Source organism: Phacochoerus africanus, chromosome 8 (genome assembly GCF_016906955.1).
Source record: "Phacochoerus africanus isolate WHEZ1 chromosome 8, ROS_Pafr_v1, whole genome shotgun sequence".
Taxonomy (NCBI): Eukaryota; Metazoa; Chordata; class Mammalia; order Artiodactyla; family Suidae; genus Phacochoerus; species Phacochoerus africanus.
Genome location: NC_062551.1, coordinates 51,462,787 through 51,485,953, shown reverse-complemented (window position 1 = coordinate 51,485,953; position 23,167 = coordinate 51,462,787). Strand labels below are relative to the sequence as shown.

The following is a 23,167-nucleotide window of genomic DNA, read 5'->3' as shown; positions in this document are numbered from 1 at the left end:
GAAGGGGTGAGGGGAGAGGCCAGCCCCAGGTGCCTGGGGCACAGCAGGACTGGCACAGAAAGCTGTGCTCCCGGTTCCTGGTGTGGGCGAGGCCAGGGCAGGGGCCGAGGCGAGGCAAGGGCGGGGAGAGGCCTGGACCTGTCACCAGAGGCCCCCGGGCAAAGTCCTGGCCCATCCTCCACATGCTGGGAGCTCAGCTCAGTTCCCACCGCATGGCACCCCTGCCCTCAGTGTGGCAGGAGCAGTTCTCTTTACCAAGGAGCTGCCGCTTAAGTGCCCAGACGGGCGGGACTTCCCACCGGCCACATGGGTGCCTGTCCACCGAGCTCCTGGCCCAGCTGGCCTTGGCTGTTGGGCACTGGGGTCTGGGCGCCCTGCACCCACCACACAGACCACACGGAGGCCAGGTGAAGGGAATTAAATAACGTGTGATTTTATTTCATTAGAGATAAAACCAGCAGCATCACAGCTTGAGCCCTTGCTGCCCCCATCCCTCTGCCCCCTAAGCTTCTGCCTAATGTCGGTAATGGGGGCTTCGGGATCTGGATCTTGAGCGCCTGGAGAGAGAAAGGGGCAAGAGAAGCCCCATGAGGGTGGGCAGGAAGCAGGGGACCCACTGTGTGCTTGGGGACACTGGGGCTTCAGTGATGGGGAAGCTGCTGCAGAGAGGGCTGACCCTACAAGGGGAAGGGGCTGGGAGCGGTGGAGAAATCGAGGCTGGAACCTCCTGCCAAAGGACAGCTGTGGTTCCCCAGGGAGCCGAGCCAGCCTGCTTACCTTCGGGAAGAGCTATATTCTCGACCTGGAAAGAAAGGACAGAGGTCAAGGACAGCTGAAAACAAGTGCCCAGGGCCGGCCTTCCCGGGTGTCACTGGCTGTGGCAGCACCAGCGGCTCCGGCCTACCCACCACTGGGTCTCTCAGCCCACACCTGTGCACTGGGGACCAGCTTTGCTCCCAATTCCTGCAATTTTCCCTTGTGATGGAAATGACAACTGTGTGTGTCATTTACGTGCATCTGAAAGGTTTAACAGGCTAATGTGGAAGATGGACAGTGGTTTTTTCTTTTTTTTTTGGCCACACCCACAGCACGCAGAAGTTCCAGGCCAGCGGATCAAACCCGCACCACCGCATGACAACACTGAACCCTGAACTTGCTGAGCCACCAGGGAACTCCAATACTGTGGATTTTTGTAAGCCAGTTTTTCTTTTTTGTTTTTTGTCTTTTGAGGGCCGCTCCTGTGGCATATGAGGGTTCCCAGAGTAGGGGTCTAATTGGAGCTGTAGCTGCCGGCCTACACCACAGCCACAGCAACGCCAGATCTGAGCCAAGTCTGCGACCTACACCACAGCTCACAGGATCCTTAACTCACTGAGTGAGGCCAAGGATCGAACCCGAAACCTCATGGCTCCTAGTCGGATTCATTTCCGCTGCGCCATGACGGGAACTCCTTGTAAGGCAGTTTTGAAACCTTTTGCTAACACTCCAGAACCTCAGGCCTGGCTCTCCAGACCAAGCCACCAGGGGACACTCACTGTAACGGGGGGAGGGCGAGCGGCTCTGCCGGCTGTACTGGCGTTCCCATTCTTCTCTCTCCTTCTCTCGGCGTTCCCGCTCCCTGCAGGGGGAAGGGGCAGCAGACCAGGGGGAGGGGTGGGCATGCGGCTGCACAGGTGGAAGGGTCACCCAAGAGCACGTCCTGTTCCTCTCCTCACTCAGAAACAGGGGCACTGAGCTCAGAGAGGGTCCCTGGCTGCCAGGGCAGCCTCTGAATCAGTCCACCTCGCTAGGAAAGGCTTGCTGCACAAACACAAAGGGGGGGAGTGGAGGGGGCATTCCCTGGTCTCCTGTCCTGCTCAGGGTGCAATCAGGACACAGAGATTCATGCGCTAAGAGCCTGACTGGCCTCTGTCAGAGTGACTGGGATCTGCAGCCCCAAGGGCTACATTTCTCAGGTGCTCTTGCCCAGCCCTGGCGGCCCTGAGCCCTCCCAGCGAGCCATGAGGGGACAGCTAATCCATACCCCACGCAGCAGCTGAGCAAGCGGACGCCCAGACAGGGACAGCCCACGGAGGGTGGGTGGCAGAGGCAGGCGGGCTGACTGATTACACGGCCGAGTCCCCGGGCACCCTGCCCCTCCAGTCGGGATGAGAGCACGCGGCATCCTGGGGAGCCCGGCGCACTATGGGCGGGTGACAAGCAACTAATGGCAGCTCCAAGCCCCGCACGCCAGGAGCCTCTAACAAGACCCCACAGAGAGGGGCTGCCTGATCACGTCTGTCTCACACGAGTCCCAGCTCGGAGAGGTTAGGGTGCTTATCCAAGAACTCACGGCAACTACAAGGTGCAACCAGAAACAAGTACAGGCACCACAGCTTGGGGACTGAGTGACTGGCCTCCTTGCCCACATCAGCACGCCTCCAGTTCTGCCCACCGCCCCAGGTGGGCTGAGGCTTTGCGGGCACTAACCCCTGAGCTACCCTGTGTGGTCGGCACCAAGGACCGTCCTCACTCCAGAGTGTGGGCCAGCGCCCTCTCCAGGGCCACACAGGCAGAGAGGCAGCGCTGGGGCCGGACCCCGAGGCTGTCGGACCCCGGCTCCCGGCCGTTCAGCTCTGCAGAGTCGAGGTGAGAAGAGAAGCAGAAGCGGAGGAGAGGCGAGGAGGCCCTAGCTCCTGCGCGGAGCTGGCCTGTGTTCAGCAGAGCACCAGTGGTCTAGGGGCTGAGCACCCAGCAGGAGCCTGGCAGCCGGGCCTGACTGCGTGGGGATGCCAGCAAGGGTGGGGCAAGGGCACAGGGCACACCGGGCCACCAGGGAGAGGAGTGCTCTGAAGCGAGCAGAGCGGGGCCAGCGGACGGTGCTCCGGGGTGCTGCTCCGCACAGGATGGCCGAGGAGGGCCCCAGAGCAGCAAGGGAGGGAGGCGGGGGAGCAAGAAAAGCCACCCAAGCTGGGCTGGTGGAGCTGGGAGGTCACGGAGCTGGGAGGTCACGGCACTGCTTGAATAAGCTAGGGACGGGGAGGAGACGAGAGGCCTGAGGGCCAGGCAAGGGCTTTGCTTTTCATCCACCAGGGGGCTTGGCCAGGGCTCAGGCGGTGGAGAACGTGAGGCAACCCGAGGCGGCAACCAGGAGGCAGGCAGCGGGGATGGTCTTACTTCATTCGGATCTTGCGGGCCATGGCTCGAAGCTCATCTTCCCGCTCCTGCAGCAGAGTCGGCGGTGAGGGCAGGCCCGGCGGGCACCCCCTGGGAGCCCCATCTTCTCTCTCGCACCCTTACCTGGCGCTCATGCTCCTGCTGGATCATCTTCTCCTGAGCTGCCTTCTTATCCGCCTTGACTGTGGGGAGGGACCAACACTGAGGGCGGCCCTCAAGGCCCACGTGGCCCCAGGGGTGGAGGCTGAGCCTCAGTTTCTAGGGAAGGGCAGGGCCTCCCCGGGGCCAGGCTGCGGGGAGGCGCCGGGAAGAGCCGGGGGAGGCAGTGGGACATACACTGCCTGTTCAGTGCCTTCTGCATTCTCAGCTTCAGCTTCTCCTGCGGCGTCAGCTTGGGCTGGGGAAGGGGGAGAAGAGGCAGGAGACCGGGTGGGTGTCCCGGAGCTCCCACAAGCCACCACATCCAAGAGCCTGGGACTTGCGGGGAACGTGTGGAGGACGAGCAGGCTGTGGAGACCGGCTGTGAGGGTCTGGGAACCCCGGTGGACAGTTGAGGGGAGTTGGGGCACGGATCGCAATCCCGGGGGCTGGATCTCCCGGCCCACCCGGGCCCCCCTGCAGGCCCACCGGGCCCAGCTCTCGGGCACTGCTGCTGGCGGGAATTAGACGGGCGAGTTCCAAATTCTTACTGACTTTGGCAGCTCCTGTCTCTTTACCAGCGGCAGGTTCGGTCCTGGGAGGAAAAAGGGCAGCTGCCACCTTTGACCCCGTACAGCCTCAGCACTGCCCTCAGACAGGACAGCAAAGGCCACGGGCCTGAAGCACCCGCATGAGAAACCATGTCCCTCTCAGATTCTGCGGACAGGGCCATGCCCTCCTCTGAGCCCTCACCAAAGGCAAGGCCATGACCCCTCAGACCCCCCAAGGGCTGAGCTGTGGCCCCCCCCAGACCTCCCAGGGCAAGATCAAGTTCCCTTCCAAAAGTGAACAGTGGTGTCGACCCTCCCCACGGCGGGCCGACAATCCCCTTCCCCCAGCCCTGGCCCCACTCACTTTTTCAGCTTCTCGCCCACAGCGGGGGACGCCGCCGGCCTGCTCAGCTTCTCCCTTGGGGGCGATGGCGAGTGACTCTGGCTGTGGCTGCGGCTGCGGCTGCGACTCTGACTCCGACTGTGGCTCTGGCTAGGGCTGCGGCTCCGAGTCAGGCTGCGACTTCGGGACGGGCTGAGGGACCAGCTGCTTCGGCTGCGGCTACTGCTGTGGTGCCGGGGGCCCCGGCCGCCCCGCCTGTACCGGTCTCCCGAGCGGGAGCGGCTCCTGGGGGTGCGTCAGGGCAGGAGGGGGGCCGTGAGGCTCCAGGGGCGCCTCCCAAGCACCGATTCTACAGTCCCCCTGCTCAGCCCTGTGGTTGTTCTGTCTGCAGGTCTCTCCGCTGCTTTCCCTCAGAAATCCTCCCGGGCCGCCCCCAGTCTCCAGACACACAGGCCCTAAAACGGCTCTTCGCTTCTCGCTGGTCAGACACTCCTTTACCCACCTCCCTGGGAGATGACCTCTGGGAGGGCAGGACTTGGCTGGTGGCCTCCCCCTGCTGGGGTCCAGGGGCTTGTCACCAGTGGGGATGCCTCCTCGCCCCCTCACGCCCAAGAGACTGCAGCACAGACCCACAGGATCCAGACTGAGGACGTGCAAGCCCCACGCTCTCTCTGCTCAGGGCCCTGGGGCTCCTCGGCAAGCGCCCACCCTCTGGCTGGCCTCCGATGTGACCAGGGCCCCCTCTCTCCCCTAGCCCTTCTTGGGCCATGGCCCTGGCTCACTACAGGGAACGAACTGGAAGGCAAACTTATGCCACCTACTGATTCCAGCGGTACTGTCCTGGATTTCACAAAACACAAGTTTGTTGGCAATATTGAGAAAGTAAGCACCGTTTTTTAAAAACATGACTCAACTTCTCTCAAAAAAATAAAAGACTGGGCAACACCACGCCTGCCACTGAGTGGCCGACAAGCCTGGGGCACGGCACGCGTGCTTCTGGTTCACCAGGGCCCACCTGGCCTCTGCGTTACCGGCCAGACCCCGTAGGTAGCTGACACTGTGATCCATGTAACAGTAACAACCACCTAACAGAGAAAAACTCAAGCACCAGACCCTGTACCAAGAGCTTACACGGAATTTACCTGTCACACGACTCAAGCAAGGGGCTACTGTCATCATCTCTCTCAGAGATGAAGAAACAGGCCCCGAGAGCTCCCTGGCAGGGCCAGAACGGCCGCCCAGCCAGCTGCTCCGCAGTCCGGGCTCTCAGCCACCAAGCCGTGCGCCCCCCGCTGCCCCTGGGAAAGAGCAGCGTCCTGTTCCTGAGCGACTTCACTCCCACCCCACGCGCAGCGCTCCCTCCACACCTCGCCTCCCCTCCACAAGGGGAGCTGCCTTGACTTTCGGGGCCGCTCCTCTGAGAAGGCTGCCCCAGGGACGGCGGCTATGCTCCAGCACCGCCCTGCAGCCCCCGCAGGGGGCACAGCCCTGCCCCCTGCCACCCAAGGACTGGAAGAGAGGGGGCCCACGGCCAACTCAGGCCCTCCACCCCTCTGCACGCCCCCAGCCCCACACACCTGCTTCTGCGCCGGGGCCCGTAACCACCACGCCGGGCAGGCGAACGGGAGTAGCGGTGTCCTTCTCGGGAGCCCCCACCCGAGTGCCGTCGGCCGCGGCTGTGGGACCTCGAGTAGCGCCGGGAGCGGGACCGAGAGCGCGACCAGGACCGGGAGCGGGAGCGGGCGTGGCGGCCGGAGCGGTAGTAGCCCCCGCCGCGGCGGGAGCGGGAGCTGGAGCTGGAGCGGGAGCGGGAGCTGGAGGTCCTCGAGGCAGAAGAGGAGGAGGAGGAGGTGGAGGAGCGGCGGCTGCAGGTGCGGCACGGAGGGCCAGTCAGTACCCGCCCGGGCTGCGGCCCCCTGCCGTCCCGAGACCCCCCACCAAGGTGGCCGGGGGAGGGGGTGGGGTGGGGGGGGGTTGGGGGGGAGTGTAGGGCGGGCAGCGTGAGCGTTACCGACCGGGCGCTGGCATTACGTCCCGGTGCGGGGCCGCCGGGCTGGGGAGGCGCAGGGGGCTTCCCTGGGGCGGCCCCCGATGCAGCTGCTGCGGCTGCGGCTGCGGCTGCCTCCTCGTCGCTGCCCCCGAAACTGGTGATGAACGTGATCTTCTCCTCGCGGCCTGGGGTCGGTGAGCGGGAGCGGGAGCGGGATTCGGAGCTGGATTCCGAGGGCGACCTATGAGAGCAGCGAGCAGGGAGCTCCATCGCCAAGCTCCTTGAGCCTGAGCCAGCCGAGCAGCTAACAAAACCCACTGGAGAGCAGGAAAAAGGACGCGCGGGGCACGGCCAACCCCGGGCAGCCAGCACCAACGGCCAGAGCCAGGGGCGGATATGCTACCTACCTTTAAATCAAAACATTTTAAAGGTTCACATTGAAAGGAAAGAGAAATTGGGAAAGCAGACAAACAGCCTGGAAAACCAAAGAACGATCCAGACCCACAGCCCACACCAGGCGCTAAGACCCCCCAGAACACATGCCCCAGTCTGTGATCTCCGGGCAGCCTCCAGGGTGCCCCCCACCCCCTCCCCCCATCAGGAAGAGTGCTGGGCCCTGGGAACTCACCGCTTATAAGGGTCGTAGGTGGGGCTGTCTCGGCGAGCATAGCTATGGAGCAAGGAACAGGAGGGGAGGGGGCAGGAAAGCCCGGGGTTAGTGTGCGTGGAATTAAGGCCAAGCTCCCACCTGGGTGCTCCCGGCCAGGCCCTGGGCCCACCCTCGATGCCTCCTGCCACCCTCCTCAGATCTGTCCAAAGCCTGAACCTTAGCCCCAACCCCCAATGTCCCAGGCCCATCCTGACCCTGAGCAACACGGATTGCAGCAGCCTCCTACCCGGCTGGCCTCGGGACCCCAGAGTAGAAGGGTCCCTCCTCCCACTCCACATCCCGGGTTCTGCTGGGTCCTGGCTTACTAATGACAGTGACAACACACCCAGGGGAGCTAATGTGTCATAGATGCACACCACGTGCCTGCCACTAAGTGCTTTACTTCCTTCAACTCGATCGCTCTGTACAACTTTCTTGCTTTGTCTTTCTCTTGTCTTTTTACAGCCGCACTCGCAGCATATGGAGGTTCCTAAGCTAGGGGTTGAATCAGAGCTACAGCTACCGGCCTATACCACAGCCACAGCAATACCAGATCCCAGCTGCGCCTGCGACCTACACCACAGCTCAGGGCAACGCCAGATCCTTAACCCACTGAGCGAGACCGGGGATCGAACCCACGTCCTCATGGATACTAGTTGGGCTCGTTATCACTGAGCCACAACGGGAACTTCCTACAGCTTTTTGACATGGGTACTGCCATTAATCATACATCGCAGCTGAGGAAACAGGCCCAGAGGTGACTTGTCCAGGGTCACACAGCTCACAAATGTTGGAGCCAGGTCCCAAGTCAGGCTATGTGCCCTGAGCCCAAGTCTTTATGCACTACACTGACCTGCACCTCTACAGCCCAGATGACAGCAAGAACCACCGCGACTCTGTAACGAACACTGTCCAGACGGCACACCAAACCCTAAACCCACAGCAAATCCCTAAACCTCAAAGCAACCTTCAGTGACTCCCCCTGAACAGAGGAGATGTGGCAGAGAGGAGTGTGTCTGCCCAGGGCCGCCAGGTCTGAGAGGCTGCGGCAGGCTGGGCTCTCTGCACCGCACTGGACTGCCTCCTGAAACCTGCCAAGACCTGGCTGTGGGCACTGGCACAGTCCCCTCCTGGGTGGTGCTGGTGCCCCTCCCCAGAGAGGAGACTGGAGCCCAAGAGAGGAAGTCACTTACCCAAACTGACAGTGAGGGAACGACCAAGCAGGACCCGGTCAAACAGAACCTGGGGCCAGACTCAGGCGCCTCCACTCTGCCCTCCATCCTTCCAGCCACCCCACGCCACCTCCCCGCTGGCTCCCAGGGAGCATGGCAGGGCAGGTGTCCCACGCCCGTCATGGCCATTCCAACTCCAAACCTTCCCTATTCGCTGTCCCGCCGGGACGACTCTCCCTACAAGCTGCAAGCTTGCCCCTAAAGTCTTCCTGAGCCCCCTGCCTCTGCCCAGAGCCCTGAAAGACTGAGGCTGGCAGGGCAGGGGCCCAGGGCAGAACCCAGCCTACCTGGGTGGGCTGATCTTTCGGCCCCTCAGCCGCTTCTCCCGGAACTCCCTCCGCTGGCGCCGGGAGCGACGGCCCTGGAGCAGGGCGGATACGAGGCTGGTGAGGGTAGGCCTTCCACGAGGGACACACCTGCCCGCCACCCCGGCCCAGCCCTCACCGAGTACATGGCCTTCTCCTCCTCAAGGGCCTTGGCGTGTTTGATGGCCTCTGCCTCCTCCTTGTCTTTCCGGAGCATTCTGTGGAGGCAGGGTGAGAGGCGTGATGGAGGAGGGGGCATGCCACAGGGGGTCTCGCCTTCATTCGGCACTAGAATGGAGCACCTACAGCACGCCAGGCATGCAGCATTAGGGATTACTGAAAACAAAAATCCTCACCCTCGTGGGCTAACAAAAGACTGCTACGTTGGACAGCGAAAACCTTGACGGGAAAAGAAATCATGGAGGGGGGAAAAGAAATCCAGGGGTCTGGCAGATGCTGCTGCAGCTTTCCACAGGGAGGCCAGGGCACAACCAGAGAAGGTGACAGCTGACGAGAAACCTGGGGCAGTAAGCTACGCAGATGCCGGCAGAGCCAACAGAACAAGGGGTGGCCCTGAAGTCAGATGGGGCTCAGGTGCCCGAGGGGTAAGGAGGCCACGGAGGCTGGGCAGGGGTGGAGCGGGTGGGGAGAGGACCAGAAAGCTGGGACCTTTTGGCCGTGGTGAAGAGGCTGGCTGCCCCCGAGTGAGGCGGGAGGCACGGAGGGCTCTGGGCAGAGGGTGCGTGCGCAGACCTGGAAGTGCTCCTATTCTGGCCCCCTACGCTGTTAGCTGGGGCCAGACCCACAAGGCAGGGGCTCTATCAGCAACTAAGAGCAGCGAGGCCTCTCCACTAGAGGGCGCTGTCCACCTGGCCCAAGACCGAAGAGCTTCCAGGGGTCAGATGGTCTTAGGTCTCATGTTTGGGGCGGCCTCAGTTTCTACACAGGTGAGGCCAGTCACAACTGTCAACCCAGGAACTCAGGGGCCTGTGTGTGCAACGCCCCCGGCACCGAGCCCGGGACACCGGCACTGAGGGACAGGGGTAATGACAGAGATGCCAGGTCCACAGGGTACGGGGTGGGGGTCAGCCAGGAGGCCTCACCTGACGAAGTCACCATCAGCCATGCCATAGGTCGTGGCCTGTTTGTTGAGATCTGCCACCTGCTCCTGGTTCAGTTCATCCACGTCCACCTCCACGTCTGCACCAAGAGAAAGGCCGTCAGGGGACAAAGCCAAGGGAGAGGAAGGGGAAGAGGGGCGGTGCCCACCAGACCGGAGGCCTCTGCAGGGCGGGAACGAGTCAGCTCATCTCAGCATCCTCAGGCCGGCACAGGGCTTGGCCAGAGCCAAGCACAACAGACGGGCAGTGGGGTGGGAGTGGGGGGGCAGGTGACGTGACGTGGAGGGCGTGAGGTCAGCGTGAGGAGTGACTGGGGGAGGGACAGAGGGCTGGGACGATCTGGGTGGGCGGGAGGCGGGGGCTGTGGGTCATGGCATTTGGGGCACAGATACATGATGGCGCAGTGGAAAGCAGGATGGAATAAAGAGCCGGCGGGCTGAGCGGGAGCAGGCTGAGAGGAGGGAGGAGGACGGCTTGGGCACGTAGGTGGGTGAGCGGCAAGGCAGGGCAGGGGAAGAGGGGAAGGAGACGCTGGAACTGGAGAAACATGTTTTCCAGAGAAAAGAGGAGGAAACTGAGAGGCTGACACAAGCAGAAGAGGACGGAGCCAGAACCAAGGCGGGGACAATGTCACAGAGGCAGAGTCCTAGAAAGAAGGAGCGCCACACAGAGGGAGGCCAGGACCAGGATGGCGAGGCTGGAGCGCCCCGGAGCAGGGGAGGGAGAGACGGGGCTTGTAAGCACGGGGCACCCACAGAGGGTGAGGGACGAGACACGAAAACGATGCCCAGGGACTGCAGGAGGGGAGGGCAGAGAGGGGACCCCACCGATGTCCGGGATGACCTCATCTTCATCCGAGTTGCTCTCCTCCTCGGCCGGTGACTCCTCCTCCTCCGGCTTCTCTGCCGCCTTCTCCACCTCGGCCACCGTGCTGTCCTCGTAGGTGTAGCCGATGGAAGCCTTCTTCTCTGCCAGCCTGGGAGAGGGAGCCGTGAGCCAGAGCAGTGCCGGGGAGAGGCGGCCAAGGGCGGGATGCAGCCCAGGCCAAGTCAGGGGGCCACCCACCTCCCTCTCAAGTTCCAGGACAGCTGCTCGGCGCCCGGCCTGCAGACCCTCGCTCGCGCCCTTCCTCAGCCCGGAACCCTCTGCGTCTCTCCCGCCAGCTCCTCCCTCTCCCTCCAGCTTCAAAGCAGCACCTTCGGGGAGTCCTCCCCGGGCGGGATCAGGCATCCTCAGCTGCCTCACCCCACTCACACTGGATCTGTCTCCCCCACCAGAGTGAGTCCTGCGAGGGCAGGGCCCAGAGTGACCTCGGGTAAGAGGTCACTTGTCCAGCCTTGTCCAGAACAAAGCAGGGGCCTAGAGCACATCTGCGGCCAAATTCAGACCACAGTCCCTCCGCCTTCCCAGCACCAGCCTCGCCCTGAACGGGGCTTGTGGATAAGGGCCTGAGTCACATCCATGAAAACTCTTCGGATGGAGGGACGCAGCAGGCGGTAAGGAGTCAGGGTGCCAGGAACAAGGGGAGCAGTGGCTGCCCCGCCGGCAGAGGGAAGAGCTGGTCCTCGGGGACAACCCCCGAGAAGCCCCTCCGCAGCTCTCAGACCACAGCGTGCTGCCCGGCAGGCAGGCAGAGGCACCGCCTGCAGCCCCCTCAAAGGGCAGCGTGCCGAGGCTCAGGCCTGTCCCAGCCCAGGGCCTGCCCTCCTAGCTCACGCCCACCATCCCACGAGTTGAAAACGCAACGCGGAGGGGCAACCTTTCCCCTCCGGCCGCCGCTTCCTCCTCTCAACATTGGTTAAGCAAGCACCTACCGTGTGGCGACCACCAGCTCCAGCTCTGGGGAGCCCAGGCTGGACAGGATGGATGAGGCTGTGCCCTTACAGGGCTCACAGTCCTCCCGCCTCCCTTGATCCTACCGTACCCCAGACCCGGACTCAGTTCTTTTTTGTCATTTTAGGGCTGTGTCCGCGGCACACGGAGGTCCCCAGGCTAGGGGTCAAATCAGAGCTGCAGCTGTCAGCCTACGCCTCAGCCACAGAGACTCGGGATCCTTGACCCACTGAGCAAGGCCAGGGATCAAACCCACGCCCTCATGGATGCTAGTCAGGTTCGTTAAGGCTGAGCTAGAAGGGGGACTCCCCCAACTCACTTCTTCTTCTCGTCCTCACTCGGTCTCTGGAGGCCTCCGTACAACTCGTCAATGTAGATCTGGTACAGGCACTGCTCCTCTGAGACTGCGGCAGGGAAGGCAGCACGCGGGTCAGAGTGGGTTGGGCTTGCTGGGAACTTGGGGCGGGGGGGGCGACACAAGAATGCAGTGGGGGGTAGGAGGGCAGGCGTGACCCAAGCACAGCCAGGAGCAGAGTCACGGATCCCCAGATAATCACGCTGTGTGGTGGGGACACAGCAGGTGCAGGCCCTCGGTGCCTCAGGTTCCTTTCCAGGGAAACAGACCCAGTGGCAGAATGAGCGCTCGATACCTGGGCGCCACAGTTATTAGCTAGGGAGGCCTCTGCTGGACCCTTGGCAACAATAAGCCCATCCTGAGCGCTGGGTGTAACCTGGACCCCATGGGCCACTCCACTGTGCGCCTCTGTGGCCCAGTTGAAATGAAGTGTGGTTAACCTGGGCTCTCACAACACCCAATCCAAGGAGCTTGGCGACGCACCGGCACCTGCCCTGACTTTGCTGCAGCGAGACACGTGCCCGACCCTGGGCAAGTCCCCTGCCCTCACTGGGTCTCGGCTGTAAAGCCAGGTGGGTGGGCTGGGCGAGCCTGGCAGTGACAGAGCACAGCCCTCCCCTCAATCCAGGTTCTGCCCAGAGTCTACAACGCTCCAGAGGAGGTCCCGGCTGACCTGCCGCATATGAGTTCCGGCCACACCGGCCTTCTCTGTCCCTCCAGCGCGGTCCATGTAGCCCAGGGTACCGCGGCCCAGCTCCCCTCCCTGGGGGCCCCTGCCCGCCCTTTGCTGAGCCAGCCCCAGCCAAGCACACCTCTGCCGTAACAGCACCTTAGCCTGTAATTACCACCCGCTTTGTGGTCATGTGTCTCCCCCGCTAGAACCCTGCTTCTAGAGGGTGCCTGACACCTCACAGGTGCTCAGGAGTGTGGGAACGAATGAATGAACAAATGAACAAATGCAGAGTCAGACAGAACTAAGGGAAACCCTGGCTCCACCACTAAGAGTCTGTGTGGCCTTGGGGGAAGACAAAAACCACAGTGGCGGTGATGATGCAATTCTCTGCTTCTAAGACCTGGCCGATTACTAGAATTTGACAATCTCTGATTTTAGAGATGCTAAAACATCTATCTTAGAAACAAGGAAATACGAGAATAGCGAACCCACACGGAGGGCCAACTGCCAGGCCCGGTGCCAGGGCCTTATGCCCCCTCACTGAGCCTTCACGATCAGCCCGAGGGACAGAATCCGCCACTATCCCTTCTCCAGGAGGAGGCCAAGGCCCGCTGGGCTAAGGGACACACGTGTGGCCCATCCTCCCCTTAATGTCCCAGCGAGGTCCTGGGAGGCGAGCTAGAGCTCAGAGCCATCCAGCAGGAGACAGCAGCGGTGAAGGGCAGGGTGAGAATCCCAATTCCTCGGACATGGTGTCCCCCCAACCCCTGAGCCGTGACTTCCCCATCTGTAAAACGGGCACCACCCCTACTTTGCTGGGTGGTCGTGAGATAACAGAGACGAAAAAGCCTGAGTCTGTCAGGGTCTGGAACTCCCCGGGCAAGCCCAGAGTGGGGGAAAGTCTCTCCAAACCCGTTTTCTCATTTGTCAGGTGTTAAAGGTGATGACTTGGAAAAAAAACACTGGACATACACGAATGCTTGGCAAACTGTCAAGCTCTGTCTAAACATTCATCTAAAACAAGGAGAAATTTCCTCCTCAGAGCTGACACTCTGACCCACACAGGCAAGGGAAGACACACGGAAGAAAAAAACGTGTTCCTGCCGTTTTTTAGGAAAAAAGCCATAGAGTTAGAGAGCGTGGGATGTGAGAGCGACCTTGGCGGGACCATCAAGTTCAGCAGACATCTCCTGTACCAGTTCCAGAGACGGAGGTGCCGAGACGGGAAGGGACGTGGACAGAGCTGGGACCAATCTCATGGCCCCTCAGCAGAAAGTACAGGGACGACTTTTCTTCCAGCCTCGCAGGGGTCTTCCAGCCTCCAGGGACCCTCCCAAACCCACTCCCACAGTCCAGATCACTCACTGCCAGCAAAGTCGTTCTGCACCAGGCCTCGGTAGCGCTCGTAGTTACACTTCCGCTCGTCCGACTCCTGCTCTGGGGAGCTTCAGGGGAGGTCAAGGTCTTGAGATCACAGGCAGAGGGCAGATCCCACCCCGAGCCAGCAGGAGAGGGGATGAGGGCCCCCGCGTGCCCATTCCCTTCCTTCCCATGGGGGTGGCCCGCAGGCGAGGGCTCGGGAAAGAAGAGGTGCTGCAGGGCAGCAGCCCCCGCCTGGGAACCCGAGGGCGGAGCTTACATGGTGGTGAGCAGCGGCGGGGTGTAGTCGGGGATGTGGTCCAGGTGGGCGCGGACATCAAAGCGGTCGATCATGTTGTTGGTGTCCCCCTGCCAGGGCATCCTGAAGTGGGGAGCAGGGAAGCAAGAAGCCTAGGGTCCCCACCGCCCAGGACACAAAGCGCCTGCTCGCTGCCACCTCATACTTGAGGGCCTGGCCGTCAGCCCCTCTGATCCCCATGCCAACCCCATTCTCACCCCCCACCTCTCAGTCCCTTATGCCACAACCCCCCCACGCCCCGAATCTACACGTAGGCTCCTGACCTGAACAGGAGACCTGAATACGGCTCTGGGAAAGCTGGGGTCCTATTTCTCAGAACCAAGCAAAAGCAGGGAACTTGAACCAGGTCCAAGGGGCCACTTGCTGAGCCCAGTCGCCCCCAAACACCCCCTCTGACAACCTACTCTCTGCTGTATCTTGGCCTCTGGCCCTGGGCCCACCCACTCCCCTCTAAGTCCTTCAACCACCACATGCTGGGGCCTTTGTCCCAATCTCTACTGGATCTCCTTAGCCGGCGACCTTCACCTTCCTGTGGAGGCCAAGCCTTCCCTGCCTGCGACTCCAAAGGTCTGTCCGTACTCCAGGTCCCTTCCAACACCCACCCCGCAGTCACAGACACCACTCTATCCCCAAACCCAGTCTCACATGTTTACGGGGCTCTCAGCAGCCAGGGCAACTGCAGAGTCCAGGTGCACCTTGCAAGCTCGACCATGCACCTGCAGGAACTGGGCTGGGTCCTTCTTCTACAGGGACGGATAGCACAGAGGTCACCACCCAACTGAACCCCAAACACCACCACCCCCAACCAAGTTTAGCAGCAAGCTCATCTCTGATGTCAAGGCGGCCATGCTTCAGAGGTACAAGAACTTGCTGGGGTGAGAGGTGGGCAGCACTGATGTGGGCCACCTAACCCCCGGGGACCTCTCAGGGTGGTGGGAAGAAGCTCCGAGCTCTGGCCCAACCTTCAACACAGTCAGGACCAAGACCGCCTGCCCTAAAATATCATCCCCCAACTCTTCACGCCCCCCACCCCACCCCAGGGCCACTCATTCAGAGCCAGGACCAGCTTCTAAGACACCAGGACTGCATAAGCTCATGGAAAGATGACCAATGTCACTACTCATCACAGAAAGAGCCAAGTGAACTGCAAGCCGCCACCTCACGTTCACTAGGACAGCTGCAGCTGAAAGGCCAGAGCAAGTAACACTGACAAGATTATGGAGAAATGTTTAGCTTCCTCAAGAAATTAGCCCAGGAACTGCCATGCGATCCAGCAATGCCACTCCTAGATATATGCCGAAAAGAACTGAAAACAGATCCTCAAATGCTTGTACAATAATCTTCACAGCAGCACTATGCACAAGAGCCCCCAACTGTAAGCAATCCAATGTCCCTCAACAGACGACAAATAAACACAACACGGCGTACCCAGACGATGGGATGCGGTTGGAAATAACGGGGAACGGAGCAGTGATCCACTCTTCAACGTGGACGAACGCTGAAAACATTATGCTATATGAAGGAAGGGAGTCACAAAAGGCCATATACACATGGTTCTATTTATGTGAAATGTCCAGAAGACACAAACCCATAGAGACAGCCAACAGACCCTGGAGGCAGGGGGTCTGACTGCTAATGAGTCTGGGGCCTCTTTTTGGGGTCGGGAAAGAATGTTTAAAGTCAGACTGTGGAAACAGCTGCACAATCCCGTGACAATGAACTGTGTCTCCATAAAGCTGTTTTTTTCAAAGGGCACCAAGATGGAAGAGAATGTCCCGAATCACCTGTTTTCTCCAAATGTTCCACTTGCATTCATCCATCACCTTAGGCCTGAGCCCTGGTGTGAGAGTCACAATTCCAAGTCACCATAATTACACCAGAAAAGGCAAAATCTAGGAGCAGCAGCTCCTGCCACTGAGCTTCCCGAGTGCCGGGCCCTGGCTTCCCACATGCCACGCCAGAGGAAGCCACAAGAGCCACAAGCCAGGCTGCCGGAGCCACCCACTAAACCCTGGCCAGGCTCCCAGCAATACCTCCCCAGGCTCCAACCCCCTCCCGCCCCGCCTCCCCCTCCCAGGACCACTGGGGTTCCCTGTTTGCCCCTGCAGCCCATTCTCCGCTCAGCAGCCTGAGGGGCCCCTCCTCCCCTGACTGCCCCCAGCCCCAGGGCAGCCGGCTCCCAGCACAGGCTCCACCAGGACCTCCGCGTGGGCTCTCGGCTCAGCCCGCACTGCTCTTGCAGTTTGCTCGTGACTTGTTTCCGGTCTCCCTCTTGCACCTTCCTCATCAGCTCCCCCCACAGCCCCTTCCCGACTCCAGCTCCCTGCGCCCGCCTCCTTTCTTCAGAGCACCCCCCGCCCGCTGAAGCGACACCCCCAGTCCCGCATCACCTGTCTGTCTCCCCCACTGCCGTGGAGCTTCCAGGAGGCAGGGTGCTCTTTCACTGGCTGTTGTGTCCCCAGCAGCTGGAGCAGGGCCCAGCCCACAGCAGGTGCTTGGGAGCCTGCCTGAAAGAGCACACGTCCTCACTGACAGACAGGAGCCTCAGCCCTGCAGGGGCACCTGCAGCAGCAGGTTCCCAAGAGCCCGCTCAGCGTCTCCGCCTCCGCCTCCGCCGCCCAGGCCCAGGCCGCGCCAGCAGGTGAGCAGGAGCCGCGAGGACGGGCACCGGGGACAGCGCTCCCACCCGACCTGTGCCGGCCGGCTGGGGGCCAGGCAGCTCTCTCGCTCCTCTCACACGCACAGAGGCCAAGGGCAGGGTACCCCCAAGACCCCAGGGTCCAGCGAGTGGCCCTGCTGGCCTCCAGCTCCTCACCCTGCACCTCGCCTGCCTCCCTCAGCCCGTCGTGGCCCCCGGCCAAGCAGGAGGCCCAGAGCCCTTCCTGCGGCAGCGGCCACCCCAGGCCACACGCCCAGCTCCCGCGGCCCAGACTCGAGGGACGCTGTTCACAGGATGGACTTTGGCCTGAATGGCCACGCCACTGGCAGTGCCAGCCCCTCGGGGAGGAGAAAGCCCTGGGCTGGAAGCAAAATGCCGAGGTGGTGGGCTGGCCCTGGAGCACGGTGTTCTGCAGGGAAATGCTCGAGAGCGCGGGCCCTCGATATCAGGATCCCTCTACCACAAGAAACTTTGGGAAAGTCAATCAACTGTACCAAAAGCCGAGCCCTGACCTGCGTGTTTCCTATACATCCTCTCACTCAACTTTCTCAACCCGGGCGGGAGGCGCCGCTCTCACCCCCAGGTTCCAGCGGGCGCGGCTGGAGCTTGGCACGGGCAGCTCCCGGGCTGCAGAGGGCACCCGGGCGGGACAGAACGAGGCTTTGAGCCCAGATGGGCCTAACTCCCAAATCCACTCCTTTTTTTAAGACTAATTTTTTTTTATCATGGCAAAAGATGTATACTATAAAACCCGCCATCCTGACCGCTTTCAGTGTACTGGAGCATTAACCTGCATGACGTTCTTGTGCAAAGGATCCTTCTAGAGCTTTCTCAGCCTGTGAAACTGAAACTCTGCGCCCACGGAACTACTCCCCTCTGCTCCCCTCCCCAACTCCAGGCAGCCACGGATTTCTGTTTGTAATAAGGGCTTGACAACTCTAAATCCCTCACACAGGTGGAATCTGGCTTATCTCACTGTCCCTGAGGTGCGCGCCCCCCCCCCCCCCCCCCCCCCCCCCCCCGCCACCGCTCAGTGGGACAGGATTTCCTTTCTGAAGCGGAACAACATTCCACTGTACAGAGACCACGTTTTCTTTCCCATTCATCTCCCGAGGGACACCTAGGTCGTTTCCACATCTTAGCTGTTGTGAATCACACTGCAACGAATATGGAGGTACAAGTATCTCAAGATTCAAAATCTATTCTTTTTTTTTTTTTTTTTTGCTTTTACGGCCACACCCACAGCACATGAAGGTTCCCAGGCTAGGGGTCCAATCGGAGCTGTAGCTGCTGGCCCACACCACTCACAGCCACACCAGATCCGAGCCGCGTCTGCGACCTACACCACAGCTCACGGCAACGCTGGATCCTTAACCCACTGAGCGAGGTCAGGGATGGAACCTGCAACCTCATGGTTCCTAGTCAGATTCATTAACTACTGAGCCACAATGGGAACTCCCTCAAAATCTATTCTTAACTACTGCACCGCTACGCCTCCAGGATCAGAGGGCGTCAGAGGAGTTCGTGGAGTCTTTTGCTCACTCACTCAACCATTAAGCCAGGCCCTGCGAGGCCGTGGTAATGACTGAGGCAGCCAGCGCTGCCCTCACAGCTCACAGTCCAGTGTGAGGGACAGACCCAACCCCTAGAGCCAGGACCCAGAGTGGGCAATGCTGGGATGGGGGAGCAGGGGATGCGCCACTCAGCCTGGGGCCTCCTGGAGGAGATGCCGGAGCTAAGATCTGTTTTATTTCCCGCTTTCATGTCCACAGGGAATTCTGCTTCTTTATCCAAATCACTGATTAGAAGAAAGCTGACAAGGACAGGAACCATGACAGAACCAGGGCCAGCTAGGGAGAGAGAGCAGGCACCAAAGACAAATCAGGAGCCGAGAAATCAGCCGTCTGGACACAGCCGTCTGGCCTGCCATGGCCTCCCTCGGCTCCTTCCACACCCGCCTCAGCCTCCTCCCTTGGCTCCAGAGGGAGATGAGAGACCTCTGAGAGCAGCACCGTCCCCTTCACGAAGCAGCCACCGTCCACAGCTTGGTGGCTCTGATCTGGATGCCGGTCACGTTCTGGTCCCAGGACAATGACTGCTTGTACAGGCCTGTACCACAAAGCACCTCACAGACACTGCTCTATTCTTGAGCCTCTTCCTTGTCATCCAGGGAGAGGGGCTGGTCAGCACCGCCGTCCTAAGAGGGCAACAAGCTCAGGGAGCTCCTCGGCTAACAGGGGCGAGAGCTGGAGGCCCAGGCCTTCTGAGATACCCGGCTCCGGCCTTCGTTCCTCCACACCAGCATCGACCTGGATGCAGTGCCAGCTCGACCTGGAAACCTCAGTACCAACAAGAGCCGGCACTTCCTGAGCAAGGGACCTGGGCAGGCCCACCTCGGTGGTCTCCAAACGCCATGCCATGCCTGGGAGGGAGGTGCTGCTGTGTCTGTGGCAGCACATTAACTGGCAACATCCATACCCCCTTCCTGGACAGTAATAACACTCCCAACATAACTGGCACAAGACCACCCGGAATAACGCCTAGCCTCTCGGCCTCCCTTGCAGCTGTGTGTGACCGTGGGGCTACTTTCTGGCCAGTGGAATATAAGCGGACATGTCATGTGCAAACTTCTAGAAGCTTTCTTAACAACTGGCATGAAAACCTTGGCCCCCTTTTCCTCCCTTCTTCCTCCTTGCTGGATGGAAAGAAGGCATGGCGGCTGGAGCTTGAGCAGCCCTCTTTTTTTTTTTTTTTTTGGCTGCACTGGTGGCATGTGGCAGTTCTTGGGCCAGGGATCAAGCCTGAGCCACAGCAATAACCCACACCACAGCAATGACAATGCCAGATCCTTAACCCACTAAGCCACCAGGGAATTCCTTGAGCAGCCCTCTAAGACCCTGAGACAAAACAACACTGGGAAGAGAAGCCATGCACAGCTGAACAACAAAATGGTCCCTGAGCAGAACTGGCCACTTCTGGGCTCTTATGTGAAGAGGAAATAAACTTCTGTCTTGTCTAAGCCACTGATGTTTTCCGTCTCTGCTGTTCACAACCGAATTTGATTTTATGATACATCATTTCACATGCAAAAGAGGAAACGAGGCTCAGAGAGACAGTTGCTCGCCCAAGGTCATGCTGTATGTAAGTGCAAAGGCTGGAATGTGAACTCACAGCCCGGCTAAGGGCTTAACCATTTCGGTATTTTGCCTCCTGGCTGTGTCACCTTGGATAAGCTGCTGTACCTTTGTTTTGTTTTCGGCCGCACCACAGGCATGGGGAAGTTTCCAGGCCAGGGGTCGAACCTGCAGTGACCCAAGTCCCTGCACTGACAACGCTGGATCCTTAACCCACGAGCCACATGGGCACTCCAAGCTGCCGTGCCTTTCTGAACTTCTGTTTCTACAGCAGAAAGCCCAGAGGAAGAGCTAAGATAGGCTCAGGGTCAGAGAGTCTGGGTTAGAAGGCCAGCTCTGCCCTCTTGCTATATGACGCTGGGCCACGACTCTCGGAGCCTCAGTTTGCTCACATGTTAAACTGAGCTAATGAGAAGCAAACCAGGAGTTCCCGTCATGGCGCAGCAGAAATGAATCTGACTAGCGTCCACGAGGATGCAGGTTCGATCCCTGGCCTCACTCAGTGGGTTAAGATCTGGTGTTGCTGTGAGCTGTGGCAGAGGTTGCAGACGCGGCTCTGATCCTGCACTGCTGTGGCTGTGGTGCAGACCGGCAGCCATAGCACCAGTTTGACCCCTAGCCTGGGAACCGCCACACGCTGTGGGTGCAGCCCTAAAAAAAGCAAAGCACCTCCCGGGCTGGGATGAGAATTTGATGGAACAGAGATGCCTGTCAAAGTACTCAGCACAGTGGTTGCCACATAAACACTCAAGAGCATGAGCCGTTATTATGAGCCTCACCTTTAATGCAGGGATTAATACCAATCTCGGGCCTGCTGAAAAGACTAGAAAGAATGTGCCAAAGTAGCAGACAAGGCGCCTGGCGCACCATGGGCTTTTAACAAATGGCAGCTACTCATTCCTGAGTGCTGTGCTCCTGGCCCACTGCCGGGGCCTCGACTATAACCAACAGAGATGCAAACCAAGACCTCGTGGTCACGCTGGTTAGTCTGATACCACAGGAGACGGGCTCTCCCTAAGCCCAGTGGTTACTTCCTGGTTGACAGGAGGCAAGTGAGGCAAACTGCTAACCCTGTATACATCTTTTGTTAGAGAGAGTAGCCCTAGGTGCTGAGGAGGCCTGAGGGCAGGACAAAGGAACCAGGCAGGAAGCAGAGTGGCCTGGGCCTGGAGCGGGTGGTAAAAGCCGAACCATGCAGGGTCTTGAAGGCTGTGTTGAGTAGCCTGGAACTAGGAAGCCATGGAGTTCTGAGCCAGGGAGGGAGTCAGCTTTGTGCTTTGGGAAGAACCCTCTGGCCCCGCTGAGGAGGGTGGATTAGCAAGGACAGGACTGGAGGCCAGGACACCAGGGGGAGGCTGGGGCAGTGATGAAGAAGTAAATGGAAATTTCTATATAAATACCACCTGACAGGAGACCTGAACCTAGGACCGACCCCTAGGCCGTTTCAAGCTGGGGTTTCCAGGGCAAGTCACAATTAAGCAGGTGAGAGGAGGCCCTACGGGCTCAACACCCTGTGGTGACAGAAGTGGAAAAAAGGCCAACAGAGCTACCTAAGGATGACGCTGAGAGGTCAGGAGAGGCCAGACCACAAGGGCCTTTTGGGTCACAGGATGGAGTGTGGTCTTTTCTCCAAAAGCAACTGAGGCATCAACAAGGGAGGGTAATGGTCCGAGTTCACCTAGTGAATGTCCAGGGCACTGCTTTGGGTGCCAAGTCAAACCCCGAGAACGGCTGAGCTCTTCCGGGCACTGGGAATACAGCAATAAGCAAGACAGACAACATTCTGGAGGTGGCCAATCTTCTGTATGGACTGCTCTGAGTGTTAGACTTTCCTTCTTCCTGCTGACACCTGCTCTGTACTCGAATCCACACCAAACAGCACAGTATACGCCAATAAACTGAATGCCTCAGGTTTTAGCGACGATCGTGCTCCAAAAAATGAATATTCTCTTGGGGATACTGGGCTCTTGGCTTCGCCTATTTCCAAGCCCAAATCTTACCAGGATGACCAAGGCCCCGCCCTCCTGGGGAGCTCCCAGCCCAGATTAAAGGTTACTCACGATCTTCTCATAGTACTCTCGCCGCCGCTCTGCCCTCTTCTTGTAGTCCACCATCATGCCTCGAAGCTTCCGCTCATGCTTCCGAGCCTCGTGCCACATCGTGGTGAGGCCAAGAGTAGGGCCTCAACCTGAGGGATGAGGGGAGGGGTGTGACATGGGCTGGGAAAACCATATGGACAGAATCAAAGTTACCTAACAAGATGGTGACAGAGCTGATCCTGAACGTCAGCTTCAGAACTGTGTGCCAGATGCTCAGCCGGATCGTGGACCACTCTGGTCCAGTGGCTTGGCCATCGTGAACCTGCCCCCCTGCCACCCCCCCGTCGTTATTCTGGAGTGAGCCTCCCTGGAAAAGGGGTATCCTCTATTCAAGGAGCCAGAATCAAGGATGAGAGATTTTGGAGTGGAAAGAGCAAGTGTTTGAAGTAGATCTGGGCGCAGATCTTGAGCAGCTGGGGCTGGAGCCCAAGGGAGGGGGAGAGCTGAAATGGCTCCCACCAGAGCCATCCGTGGGGATGGGGTGCAGGGCCCTGGAGATGTAGGCAGGTGGGGGAAGAGTAGAAAGATTTTATGGGAACAGAGTAGTAGTTTGGAGATGGGGTCGAGGGCAAGTGAAGGGCGTGGACGGAAGACACTTAGGGGAGGAAGGGGAGCACGGGGAAGTGCTGAAAGGAAAAGCCTGAGTGCCGCTGAGGTCTAAAGAAGGAATCGAAATCGGGGGTGGGGGCCGGGGATGGTACAGAGATCGAGCGAGACGGAGCGCGCAGACAGGAAGGGGTGGGCTGAGCTTAGGGGGAAGGCTGGTGGATCGGGCAGAGCCCCGAGGGTCTGGACAGGGCTCGAACGTCGGGTCTGGACCTGAAGGTTCGGGTTAAGTTTTTTTTGACAAGGGGGCGGGACCTGTGGCAAGCTGCGGATCTGACGGCGCGAGTTCGGGCCGATGGCGGGGGCAGGGCGCGGCCTGAGGCCCGGCAAGCAGACGGGGTGCGGGGCGGGCGGCCCTCGGGGCCAGGGCCGAGCGGAGGTTCACAGCAGAACGGAGAGAGGCTGAGGCAAGGGCGAAGCTGGGCTGACGTCTACCAGAAGCCAGGAGACCGGGGCCCGCCGCCTGCACTCACCGGCTCGTCGCCGCCTCCCACCGCTGTGCTCTCGCGCGGCCCACACCGGAAACGGAAGTGGGCGGTGGAGGGGAAGGGGGGCACGGTGCGGCGGAGGCGCGCTTCCGCCGACACGAGGGGCGGGTCCAAGGTTAGGGTGTGGAGGGAGGGGCGGGGCCTGGAGGAGGGCGGA

At 60.2% G+C, this 23,167-nt stretch overlaps 1 protein-coding gene across 4 annotated transcripts; it reads right to left on the bottom strand.

Annotated features, from left to right (window-relative positions):
• Window positions 1-408: 408 nt before the first annotated feature.
• Window positions 409-23,066, bottom strand: CLASRP (CLK4 associating serine/arginine rich protein). 4 transcript variants are annotated; one of them, XM_047789436.1, is made up of 21 exons: window positions 22,996-23,066; window positions 21,878-22,005; window positions 14,670-14,767; window positions 13,986-14,087; window positions 13,712-13,791; window positions 11,638-11,722; window positions 10,313-10,461; window positions 9,468-9,564; window positions 8,504-8,582; window positions 8,347-8,420; window positions 6,807-6,848; window positions 6,204-6,419; window positions 5,766-6,053; window positions 4,210-4,473; window positions 3,850-3,889; window positions 3,493-3,553; window positions 3,280-3,338; window positions 3,157-3,203; window positions 1,536-1,618; window positions 778-802; window positions 409-557 (listed from the first exon to the last, which is right to left on the bottom strand). In XM_047789436.1, exons 2-21 carry the CDS (start codon window positions 21,974-21,976, stop codon window positions 515-517), a joined length of 2,031 nt encoding a protein of 676 aa, XP_047645392.1. In that variant the 5' UTR covers window positions 21,977-22,005; window positions 22,996-23,066; the 3' UTR covers window positions 409-514. The 4 variants fall into 4 exon arrangements, 3 of the variants coding, with proteins under 3 accessions (XP_047645392.1, XP_047645393.1, XP_047645395.1); XM_047789437.1 differs by lacking the exons at window positions 14,670-14,767; window positions 22,996-23,066; XR_007136206.1 differs by lacking the exons at window positions 409-557; window positions 778-802 and having other exon boundaries at window positions 1,537-1,618; window positions 3,846-3,889.
• Between the last annotated feature and the right edge of the window lie 101 nt (window positions 23,067-23,167).

Excerpts from the sequence above, each read along its gene's own strand:
- CLASRP (XM_047789436.1), bottom strand. The coding sequence starts at position 21,976 with ATGTGGCACGAGGCTCGGAAGCATGAGCGGAAGCTTCGAGGCATGATG. Across the intron at positions 8,421-8,503 it reads AGGAGAAGGCCATGTACTCG|GGCCGTCGCTCCCGGCGCCA; the intron begins GTGAGGGCTGGG and ends GCCCTGCTCCAG. Across the intron at positions 3,890-4,209 it reads GTGGGCGAGAAGCTGAAAAA|GACCGAACCTGCCGCTGGTA; the intron begins GTGAGTGGGGCC and ends TTTTCCTCCCAG.